This window comes from Galeopterus variegatus, unplaced genomic scaffold, assembly GCF_000696425.1.
Source record: "Galeopterus variegatus unplaced genomic scaffold, G_variegatus-3.0.2 Scaffold4181, whole genome shotgun sequence".
Classification (NCBI taxonomy): Eukaryota; Metazoa; Chordata; class Mammalia; order Dermoptera; family Cynocephalidae; genus Galeopterus; species Galeopterus variegatus.
The window spans coordinates 3,421-15,265 of NW_007730292.1; the positions used below are offsets into that span (position 1 = coordinate 3,421).

Sequence of the window (11,845 nt, forward strand, 5' to 3'; positions counted from 1 at the left end):
CTGGGCTAACTGGCCAGCCACTTTGCTATTTATTAATTACAACAAATTGCCCCTGTTAACTACTCCTATTGCTGTTTTGTTTAAATAATAGCACAATGTAACAGAAATGTAAATAAAAAAAGCCATTTCAAATAAGCACCTATTTTTCATTTTTTGGTTGAAGCGATAACACATATGTGTATAATAACTCATTATATGTTTCATTATCATTATTTGTTTGGTATGGCTGTGGTCAAGGTGAGCTCTCGAAAAAGTTGGTCACTCCACATGGACTTGCCAGGGGGGATTTTTAAACACCCAACTGCGCTGACGGCCCCTTCGCTAGAGGTTCTGCAATGAGTCCGCAGGGGCAGGGGCTTGCTCCTGGCATTTCTAGAGCTCTCCAGCTGACTGGGGAGTTCAACCCCACTGCGTGGGAGGGGCAGAATCCTCAGGGGCGTGGCCAGAGGGCACGTGGCCGAGCCGGCGCCCTCTGCGGCCGTTGATTGGTCCCGGCCAGGAGAGGCGTGTACGTACGTGCCATGAGTGGCCACCGCCCTCTTCGCCGGACCAGAGAGTTGTGAAGCCTCCGTGGTCCTAGAGGAGACGCGGACCGGGACGCTCTGCTCGGCGCGGCGACAGTCTCGGAGGACGCCCCGGAGGCTGAGCCGGGGATCTCGTCCCTCTAGTGGGGGTGAGCGGAGGTGCGCCGACGAGAAGGACCCGAATCAGGGCCGAGAAAGGGGAGAGGGGAGTCCACCCTCGTGGCTGCCGCAGGGGGACACTAAGCACCACGTGGAGGACTTCCTGGAGGCGGCGGCGCGGTGGGAGGTCGCCGGCCTCCAGTAGGTTTGGAGAGAAAGAAACTAGTGTGATGGGAGGAGTGGTGCCGCGGGGAAGTCACTCCTGGAGAGACAACCCTCTCCCCCCGGCCTCCAGGGTACGTGAAGGGCATTTGCAGCGGGGCTTCGGGGCCTGTGGCACCAGCCTTTGAATATTTTCGATGGTGTCTCAGGTCTTCAGCAGCGAGGAGGAGCGAAGTCAATGAATGAATGGCTGGTTTGTGGTATTTGTTTTTTTTGCAGGGGAAGTCGAGGTGTGATTCTAAGTTCAAGGTGTTCACATTACCGCGAAGTGGCATCTTAGATTCTGTCAGAAGTTAAAATCAGATCAAATTAAAGTTTTGAGAGTTTTTTGTGCATACAGACGAACAGTTGGTGAACTGTTACAACGCATCTTATAAAGCGTGAGCGAGGAAGTGCCGCGATCTTTATGTTAATTGGATATTACACACATTCCTTTTAGAGCAAGAAGCGCTGTGTAAGCTTTTGGTTGTAAGCTTTTCGTCTGCAGACAATTGGTTCAATTTCATCCTGCGGAAAACAAAACAGCTGAAGTTTCGTTCATGGTTAGAGCTAGCTTTTCGGGGGAATGAGGATATTTGCAGTTTTTGTATGTCTATGGATGGTTGGCCTACGGGTATACCCAAACCATGGCGTTTATTTTGATTTTTGTTTAGCAAGTCTGACTTCCAAATGCAAAGTTTGCACAGATTTTCTTTTTCCTTTATTTTGTGGGTAATTCTAGTGCTTAAGAAAAGCAGGTTTAGTTAGAGACTTCTAGGGACTTGTTCAGGAGGTTGGGGGCAGGCGTTATTTATTCTACCTAGATTTTCAGTAAATATAGTTTATGGAATGAAAGGCATGTGGTCTCTGCCCCAACTTTGGAACCGTTGATCAGGACAGTTTTTGGAGTGCCTCCTTGCTTAAGAGGCAGGAGGTCTTCCAAACAGTGTTTTCAGGGAACATGAACGGGTGTTTGGTGGTGGTGTGTGTGTGGGGGGGTTCTTTAAAATTAATTTACATAAAGATTAACCCCTGGGGAGAAAGCAACTCTGTTATTGTTGTTCAGTCTTGTGAGTCCTAGCAAATCACCAAGCTAGGTGGTTGTGGAGCCCCAGAACACCTCCAGAGTAGGCTTGTCAGTGGGTGGAGCTGTCAGTGGGAGCAGGGTTGGGAATACATAAACATTTAGAAGAACAAAGAAATAGCCTTATGGTATTGCCCCAAATGACCTTAGTTCCTGGAGAGCTAAATTGGTTAGGTTTGGGTTAGGGGAGCCAAGTTTGAAGATTAGTGTCTTCAGGCCAAGCTAAACTGATGGTTAAGGTAACGACGGGAAAAGATAAAACCTGTTTATTGTGTATGTGATCTTATTTGTTTGAAGAGGATAAAATTAAGTTCATTGTAGAATTTGGAAAATATGGGAAAAAAAAGAAAAAAGAAAATCCCTGTATCTTGTCAGCTGTGCATGCCCAGAGAGTAACTATATGGAATTTATAATTACCTATTTGTACATATGTAGTCTGAAATCTCTGATAACGCTCCTAAAATCATTTGTGTGATGTGGAAATAAATGGAGATCACCCAAATTAGAGCAAGCGCTTTTTATTCAGAACTTCATATAGTGAGGGAGTTAGCCACCATCACTTGTGTTGGGCAGAGACTCAAAGGCAGGCAGAGGAAAGCTTCATAGAGAGAGCTTCAAATTAGGGCTGGCCTTACTGGTTATCTCTCTTCTTCTTCAGCTTACCCTGAGGACCGGTATCCTACCCTTGTTAAAGAGCCGGCCATGGAAGCTGTGTTCCCAGCAGCCAGGTGGAAGGTGAGCTGTGCTTCCTCCTCTGCTTCCTCAGAATAGTCACTACTGCTTTCACAACTCCTTCGTTCAGATTGAGCCCTCATTACCAATTTGGGGAATATTCCTGCTTTGAAAGTGTGATTTAAAGAGCTTAAACTCTGGAGTCCGATAAGTTCACATCCAGGCTCTGTTTCAGATGTGTTACTTTTAGCAAGTTACATAAACACTATGGGTGACAGCTTCCTTATCTGTAAAATGGGATAAGGACAGTACCAATCACAAAGAGTTATGAGGATTTAATGAAATAAGGCATGTGAGGTACTTTGCATAGTACCTAGTTACATTTTAAGGGCTCTGTAAGTTTTAGCTCTTATTACCATAGTTGTTCGTGGTTTTGGTCAGTGAGTGAGCATTATGGTGTACCTACTGTATACCAGTTACTGTCTTTTGTGCTGGGAGATAAACTCCTATGTGAAGGAGATTACAGTTTGTTGGGGAGGTAGATATATGTAAACAAATTCTTCTAATACAGGAATAAATTCTGAACTGTTAGGATTACAGGGTACACTGGAAGTTCAGTTATTGAATTTGAAACATTATAGAGAGTGATTAGAAGAAGTTGAGTTTAAAAAGTAAGGAGACAAGTTAGGAAACCATTGCAACAGTTTGAACAGTCCTGCACAGGATGGAGTTGCATTGCAGCAGGTTGACGGTATTGCTCCATGTGTCCACATTTTCTGAGGGATCATGAAGCTCCACCTGCTTTTCCTGTTTCATCTTCGGCCTTTCCCCCGAGCCAGCGAATCTGCACTCGGGAACGTGCAATGCTCATTCATTCTGCCATTCTCTGGTACCTGCTGTACTATGTCCACACGCAAACTCCCCTAACTCATGTTTCAAGACTCAACTCAAAAACTATGTCCTCTGCGCCATCTTCTCTTCCTTTGCCTTCTCTGTGTTCCCAAGAAGGTGGACACTAGGGGGGCTTAGAAGAACAATTTCAGAGGAAGCATGGAGGCTAAAGCCGTATGGCGGGGTGTAGAATGGTTGGAGGTGATGTGCAGGGTGTTCTTTCCAGACTCTGTCCAGTGCGGGAAGGAGAGAGAGTGGGAACCGGAGGGAAGGAAGAAGCAGGGAGCATCTCTTTAAAGATAGGAAAGATTTTACCATACTTACTGGCTAAAAGAAAGGAGCCAATGGAGGGAGGAAAAAGGGTACAGACACAGAAAAGAGTGGTCATTGTTGGAGTAAGAGCCAGAGGAGACGGGAGAGTGGAATCAGAGGCAGAGCAGGAGGGCTTACTAGGAGAAGGGGACCTTTTTCCTTTCAGGGAGGAGGGGTAAAAATTCAGGTCATGTCTAGGGGAGTGTGATAGGAGAACAGGAGGAGTTAAAGAGCCTGTCTGCCATGGGCTATTTTCTAGGATGGAACCGGCAGTGCTTGGTGAGAGGGAGGGCGTGGGGCTGAGCTGCCGCTCGGATTACCTTCTGTTGGGTATTGATGACTGGGTCATTACTGGTTACCATGTTGACTTCCCCATCTTCCTTACTAGACTGTTTATCCCTGAAGCTGGGACAAGGGCTGCCATGGAGTTGTGCAGTCGTGCACTTAGCACTGGGGGAGGCCCCGTTCCACAGCTCTGGTGGGAGCAGCGTCCTCTCGAGTTGAGCAGTGTGCATCCCGAACAGCTGCATCCTGTGGCCTCAGCAGGAGCTGTAGCCTTGGTTTATTTTGTGGTGGCATATAGCGTGAAGGCTAGCAACTTATTGGTGCTCAATAAATGTTTATTGAAGGAACGAGAATGACAAGGGTGTAGAGTGCCACTTGTGAGGAATGTGAGAGCGAGAATTGTGGAGCAGCTGTCGGGCCCCCCTTTAAGTGTGTAGAGAACACTCTGTGGGAGATGAAGTGATTTTCTTCCCTAACGCTTGTTCCCATCGTGAGGTGCAGAGAGTGCAGACGGCTGAGCAGGTCAGGGTGAGGAGACTACAGGGCAGCTCTGGGAAAAGGCATATGGGACCAGGGGCCTGGCGGAAAGTGAGGTTGGGTGTCTGTTCTCTCCCTGGCAGGCTTTGTGGCAGCGGCTGCATTCTTCTAAGGCCCTAATTCCAGTCTTGCTTCCTCTCCAACAACTTCCTGGATTCCAACATCCCTTCCCCTACCTTATTTGCCTCTTCAGACCAGTGGGTAGTGGTTCCCCACTGCAGCCAGCACCTGCATGCTTCAGCATACCTGTATTTTCATTAAGCCTCTCCATTCCTTTGTAAATGGCCTGCACATTAATCTGTCTTTAATGACATCATCTCTTTCCTACGGGCACCCGGGGCAGTATTATATAGAGCAGGGGTCAGCAACCTGAGCTGGACCTGTTAAGAAGGGTTTATTGGAACACAGCCATGCCCATTTGCTTACCTGTCATCTGTAGCTGCTTTTGTGCTACAGCAGTGGAGTCGAATAGTTGCAGCAGAGACCAAATAGCCTGAAAAGCCCAAAACATTTACCCTCTGGCCCTTCTGAGATAAGTCTGTTGACCCTGTGGTATGCCTGGCTTGAGGGTCAGGAGATCTGAGGGGAGCCTCCCATCCTCCTTACTAATGGAGTGACCTTGGCCAGGGCAGTTTACCTCTTTGAACCTCAGTTTCCTCATCTGTAGAGTAATAGTCATAGCTCACAAGATATTCTAAGAATTGCAGTCGCAATTTCCTGCTGTTTTTCAGGAGTTGCTGTCGTTTGAGGATGTGGCAATGTACTTCACCAGAGAGGAGTGGGACCACCTTGACTGGGCTCAAAGGGACCTCTACAGAGATGTGATGCTGGAGAATTACAGGAACTTGATCTTGTTGGGTAATGACTCAGCTTGGAGAAAGGGCTTCCTTTATGTGTTCTAAGTGTCTACACAGGTCCTCAGTCCTTTATCTGAAGTTCCAAAGTCAGAAAAAGCTCTGCAAACCAGAAGTTTTTTCCTAACTCATTTGGCTGTAAAACCTGACCTGAAGTCACCAGGCAGTGAAAACTGAATTCATCCCACAGGAAATTACTCATTGTTCTTATCTTCTCACTTGGTGTACATATCTATATACAGTCATGGGTCACTGAACAGCAGGGTTATGTTCTGAGGAATGCATCATTAGGCAGTTTGGTTGTGGGAACGTCGTAGAGTGTACTTAACACAAATCTGTATGGTATAGCCTGTTACACACCTAGGCTATATGGGATGGCCTATGGCTCCTTAGGCTACAAACCCGCCCAGCATGTTACTGTACTAACTACTATAGGCAATTGTAACACAGCGGTAACCATTTTTGTATCTGAACATATGTAAACATAGAAAATGTACTGTAAAAATACAGTATAAAAGACAAAAAATGATGCATTTATATAAGGCACTTACCATGCACGGAGCTCGCAGGACTGGAAGTTGCTCTGAGTCAGGGAGTGAGTGGTGAGAGAATGTGAAGGCCTAAGACATTACTCTGTGCCACTGTAGACTTTATGAACACTAAACACTTAGGCTAAAGTAAATTTATTAAAAAATTAAGTAATTGTGCTGTGATGTTATGACAGCTACAATGTCACTAGGCAATAGGAATTTTTTTATTTACATTATAATCCTATGGGGCCACTGTCTTTTTTTTTCCTTTTTGTCTTTTTTCGTGCCCGGCAACGGATCGCATCCCTCAGTGTTGCGCCCATACCGGACCAGGACCGGCCACGGGATCGCAACCCTCGGTGTTGCCCCCAGTCCTCGCTCAGCCAGTGAGCGGCCAGTCTGTATGTGGGATCCGAACCCTCGGCGGGAGCACCACCGCGCTTCCCAAGCGGCGCACTGTAGCAGTGTGCCACCGGGCTGGCCCCGGCAATAGGAATTTTTAACTCCATTATAATTATGCAGCCACAGGCCGGCCCGTGGCTCACTCGGTAGAGTGCGGTGCTGATAACACCAAGGCCACGGGTTCGGATCCTATATAGGGATGGCCGGTTTGCTCACTGGCTGAGCGTGGTGCTGACAACACCAAGCCAAGGGTTGAGATCCCCTTACCGGTCATCTTTTTTAAAAAAATAATAATAATAATAATTATGCAGCCACCGTTGTATATGCTATTCATAGTTGACCTTAACTTTGTTATGTGGCACGTGACTGCACTTAGCTTCAGAAATATCAGTGTGTTTGATTGAGGGCACAGCTCAAACCCTATTAGGGATGGTATATAATATAAAATACATACACCAAGTCACCGTTGTGAAGTCTGGAAAAATTCTGAATCCTGATACAGTCTGGCCCCAAGGGTTTCAGGTAAGGGATTGTGGTCAGTGCATAGTTGTGTTTTGTTTTAGGGGTCAGAGACACTTAATCCTTTCTCCACTCTCATCCCATCTTCTACATCTTTAAGACCCCAGGAGTTAAAAAGATTGTGGTGGATTTAGATTCCAAAGGCTTGCTTCTTATTCTCTTGAAAAGTCTTTTTCTTTCTTTTCTCTGGAAATGGGTAACATCCTTGTTTGTATCATTAGTGGGTGCCCAGGAAATGACTTTAAACTGACTGCATTCCTGAACCTTCACTGCTTCCATCTTTCCAGGAGCCTCCCTTTGTCTTATGCCAGTGCAGCGTCTCCCGCTATGGGAGTTGCCTGGATAAATAGTTTCCTTTCTGGGGCTACATGTTTGAACCCCAAACAGACGCTCTTGGTATGGTCTTGATCACCTCTTGTGCGATCTTCCACCCACCTCTGGATTTTGTAATGTTTATTTTTCTATTAAAAGTATCATAGGAGCATGCTTGAATACATGGAAGTTACAGAAAAGTATGAAGGGAAAGGGGAGATATTCAGAGATAACCCTGTTATATTTTCAGATATTTCCTTCCATCTTTTTTTTTGTGTGTGTATGCTTTTTAAGAAGTAGCTGAGAATATTCTATGTGTAATTCAGTAATCCCTTTTAAACTTAACATTACAGCATCAGCATTTTCTCATAGATACAGTGAATGATCATATCTTCCATTGTATGATCTGAAATAATATTTAATGTTTTCCCATTTGGGGACATTCAGCTTGACTCTATTTTTGCTTGTTGGTTGGCTTGTGTGTTTATCATTTTCTGTATTATAATGTTCCAGTGGAGGTTTCTGACTATAAATCTTTATATGAATTTTTGATTATTCCTTGAGATACATTCTCAGAACTGGAATTTTGGAATTAAAGGGCATGGCACTTTAAGTGTCTTTATAGATTACTGAATGATATTTTAGGAAAATTTTTACTATTTTGCATATCAAAAAGTAGTATTTGAGAGTGCTTCTTTTCATAGAACACTACTTCTTTAGAGAGTTTACTAGTTCTAAACATAATAATGCTTATTTTAGAAACTTTAGAAAATGTATCAATGAATAGAGTAAATAAGAAAAATCATCTGCACGTCTACTGCTCAGAAATAACCCTTGGTAAAATTTTCATTTACTTTTTCCTAGTCAGTCTCTCTCTCTCTTTCTCTCCCCTTAGTTATTTACTGACCAACTTACACACACAGATACACATACACATGTATAGTTTTTTAAAACAAAATTTGGATCATGCTATACATGGATTTTGTTTTCTGCTTTAAAATATATAGAGAGCATCTTCCTATTTTAATAAGTATTTGAACACATGGATTTTTCATATCTTCCTAAGGCTTATGCCTTTATTGTGTTAATGTGCTACACTTTATTTAATGATCCCCTATTGAAACTTAGTTTATTTCCAGCTTCATACAGTTATAACACTGTGCTAAACATCTCTGGTACATCCATCTTTGTCCTAATTTTTCCTTAGGCTATATTTATAAGAGTGAAATGAACATATCCAAGGGTATGACACTGGTCAGGCTTTCAATACAGAGAGCCAGATTTTCACAAAGATTGTGCCAGTTTCTATTCTCACCAGCCCTTTTGATTATTGTCCTTATCTCTGCTTGCCACTGTGGACCCAAAGGGTTAGACTGAGCCCTGGGACAATATCTCTCTGTAAGTCACTAATGGCCACATCCCATTTACTTTCTCATGAGTAGGATTTCAGTTTTCCAAACCTGAGGTGATCTGTCAGCTGGAGAACTGGGACGAGCCATGGATCGTGGACCTACCGAGAGCTGAGAATAGGAAGGCTTCCAGTAGTGCTTGCCCAGGTGGGTGAGGAGGAGACCAAGCAAGCAGAATCCTGGAGAGAGAGGGAAGTCACGTTCATGAAGCCCCTTCTGTGTGCCACACACTGAGCCAGGCATCCAGCACATGTCGTTCCACTTCTGCATCCCGACTGCCCTAGGAAAGTGGTAGGAGGATGATCAGCATCCCCATTTTCCAGACAAAGAAAGGCAAAAATTAAGAGATCTGTCCCACAGTTAGGAGAGTGACCGTGGGGATTTGATTTCAAGTCTGCGAAGCTCATCCTCTTTCTGCTGCAGTATCAAGTGCTTCTCTGAAGCAGCTGGTCTGATGTTTTCTAAGTGACAGCTCTCAGGCCGCCTGAGATACTCCTTTATTCCACCCTCACTACTTATCCTTTCTCTGTTCTCTTGTTCCCTTGCATTCATTTTGTTTCCCATATTCCCTCAGTATTTCTTGGTACATCTCCTTGTTCCTACTTACTGTGTCCTGATTGCTGCTTCAGCCCTTTTTGTATCCCTCTACTCCTACTCCACGACTTCTCAACCTCAGCACTGTTGGCATTTTGGGCTGGTTAATCCTTTGGGGGGGGGGGACTGTCGTGTGCATGGTAGGATGTTTAGCCTCCCTGGCCTCCATCCACTAGGTGCCAGTAGCACCACCCCAGTTGTGACAACCAAAAATGTCTCTGGACATTGTCAGATATCCCCTGTGGGGCAAATAATTCCTGGTTGAAACCTAGTGCTCTCATCTGTTGGTATTTTGTACCTACTTCCCTCTGGTTCCTTTTCTGTTCTATCCTGTACTTTCTCCATTTATAACAAATTGTTTCACCTAGAATTATCTAAAACATGCATATCTAGAAAGCCTAAGATTCTACCTCTCCTACATCTATGTGACACTACTGAGTACCTAGAGTAAGTTGTGTCTCCAAAAATGGTGATGGGTTTGTTCTGTTCTCACATTTCTGGCACACACACTTGTGCATTTTTTATTGGTTGATAGTTTCTAAAAGCTCTTTCTGTTTGGAAAGCAGAAAGTTTTATGAATTTCAGAATTTTGGCCTCTTGAGTATGATGATGTAAACAAGTGAGCACTTAGCTTGGTTGGATTTTATATCCCAAACACTTGGCTGCTTTTCTTTTTTTTCCTCCTGAAATGAGCAGGTTATTTATATCTTTTCTTACTATTTCACTAGGTTCTGAAGCCAGATACAAGATGAAAAAGCTAACTCCAAAGCAGAAAATTTCTGAAGATTTGGAGTCACATAAGGTATCAGTGGTAATGCAGAAAACAGCCACGAAACTTTCAGAAAAGTTACATAAATGTAAAGAATTTGCGGACAGTTGCGAGTTTGTACTCCCTACTATTGGTGATGAACACTACAATGTCTTCCTTCAAAACTTTAACCTCATTCAAGATCAGGATGCTCAGACAAGGAAGAGGCAGGGTAAATATGATGAAGAAGGGAAACCCTTCAATCAAAGATCATTGCTTTTGAGGCACGAGCAAATTCTTACAAGAGCAAAATCATATGAATGTAGTGAATGCGGAAAAGTCATCAGGCGTAAGGCATGGTTTGATCAACATCAAAGAATTCACTTTTTAGAGAATCCTTTTGAGTGTAAAGTATGTGGTCAAGCCTTCAAACAGCGGATAGATCTTACTGTCCATAAACAGTGTCATCTGCAAAACAAGCCATATAAATGTCCCGACTGTGGAAAGTGTTTCCGTCAGCTCGCATATCTTGTTGAACATAAGAGGGTTCATACCAAAGAAAAACCCTACAAATGTAGTGAATGCGAAAAAACTTTTAGTCAGAATTCAACCCTTATTCGACATCAGTTAATCCATAGTGGAGAAAAACCCCATAAATGCCTAGAATGTGGAAAAGCCTTTGGTCGGCATTCAACCCTTATGCACCATCAACAAATTCACCGTAAACAGAAAACCCATAAGTGCAGTGAATGTGGACAGTCCTTTCGTCTGAATGTAGACCTCATTCAGCATCAAAGAACTCATACCACAGAGGAATTCTTTGAATGTAAAGAATGTGGAAAAACTTTTAGTTTTAGGAGAAATCTTTATAGACATCAGGTCATTCACACTGGAAAAAGACCCTATACATGTGACACATGTGGGAAATCTTTCAAGTGGCACACAAGCTTTATTAAGCATCAGGGTACTCACAAAGGACAGCTATCTTCATGATATTAACTGGAAACACTACCATTTATTTTATTTTTATTTATTTTTTGGTGACTGACCAGTTCGTAAAGCTACCATTTAAAGCCCAGAACTTAACATCGACTGTAAGTGTGTATAACTTGATTGTTTCACGAAAAGTAATAAACAACTGACATGGTTTTTCTGTGGGACTCTTTTTCTGTAGCGAACCTTCCTGCTGCACTCAAGAATTATGAGAAAATGTAATGGGCTGTTGTGTCCACTCGCTCTTGAACCCTGCATACCTTCATCCCCTTTAGTCTAGTTCAGGCAGGAGGAGGCATAGAAGCTTGAAGAGACATGTCCCTTCTGTTTCAGTTATTCCAAGCACATTCTAACATTAAGGTTAAATAGGTTAAGCTGACTGTATTATCTCCCTAGAGCTTAGCAACACAGGAAATTTCACTTGAAATTGTTTTGATATCCTAAACATCATCCTAAGTCTGTAGTAAACATTGCTGCTTAAAAAAAAAAAGGTGGCTGCTATTTTGACCCTTTCCTATTACTCAAGTCTCCTTTAGTTTCTTCTTGATTTTATTATTTTCTTGCCCCTACCAATTTCATGACTTCTTACCCAGCATATAAAATAAAATGTTAAAAAAGTTCTACTGAGACTGAGAAGTAAGCAGAGTTAAAAATGTATCACTCTAGGGCCGGCCCGGTGGCCCACTGCTACAGTGCACTGCTTGGGAGCGCAGCAACGCTCCCGCCGAGGGTTCGGATCCCACATACAGACCGGCGGCTCACTGGCTGAGCGAGGTGCAGGCGCGACACCAAGGGTTGCGATCCCGTTGCCGGTCCCGGTCCTGTACGGGTGCGACACTGAGGGTTGCGATCCGTTGCCGGTCACGAAAAAAAGACAAA

At 43.9% G+C, this 11,845-nt stretch overlaps 1 protein-coding gene across 2 annotated transcripts; it reads left to right on the top strand.

Annotated features, from left to right (window-relative positions):
• Positions 1–854: 854 nt before the first annotated feature.
• ZNF789 (zinc finger protein 789) lies at positions 855–11,126 on the top strand. 2 transcript variants are annotated; one of them, XM_008586924.1, is made up of 5 exons: positions 855–919; positions 2,567–2,643; positions 5,337–5,463; positions 8,665–8,778; positions 9,954–11,126. In XM_008586924.1, exons 2-5 carry the CDS (start codon positions 2,611–2,613, stop codon positions 10,964–10,966), a joined length of 1,287 nt encoding a protein of 428 aa, XP_008585146.1. In that variant the 5' UTR covers positions 855–919; positions 2,567–2,610; the 3' UTR covers positions 10,967–11,126. The 2 variants fall into 2 exon arrangements, with proteins under 2 accessions (XP_008585146.1, XP_008585147.1); XM_008586925.1 differs by lacking the exons at positions 855–919; positions 8,665–8,778 and having other exon boundaries at positions 2,421–2,643.
• The last annotated feature ends 719 nt before the right edge of the window (positions 11,127–11,845 follow it).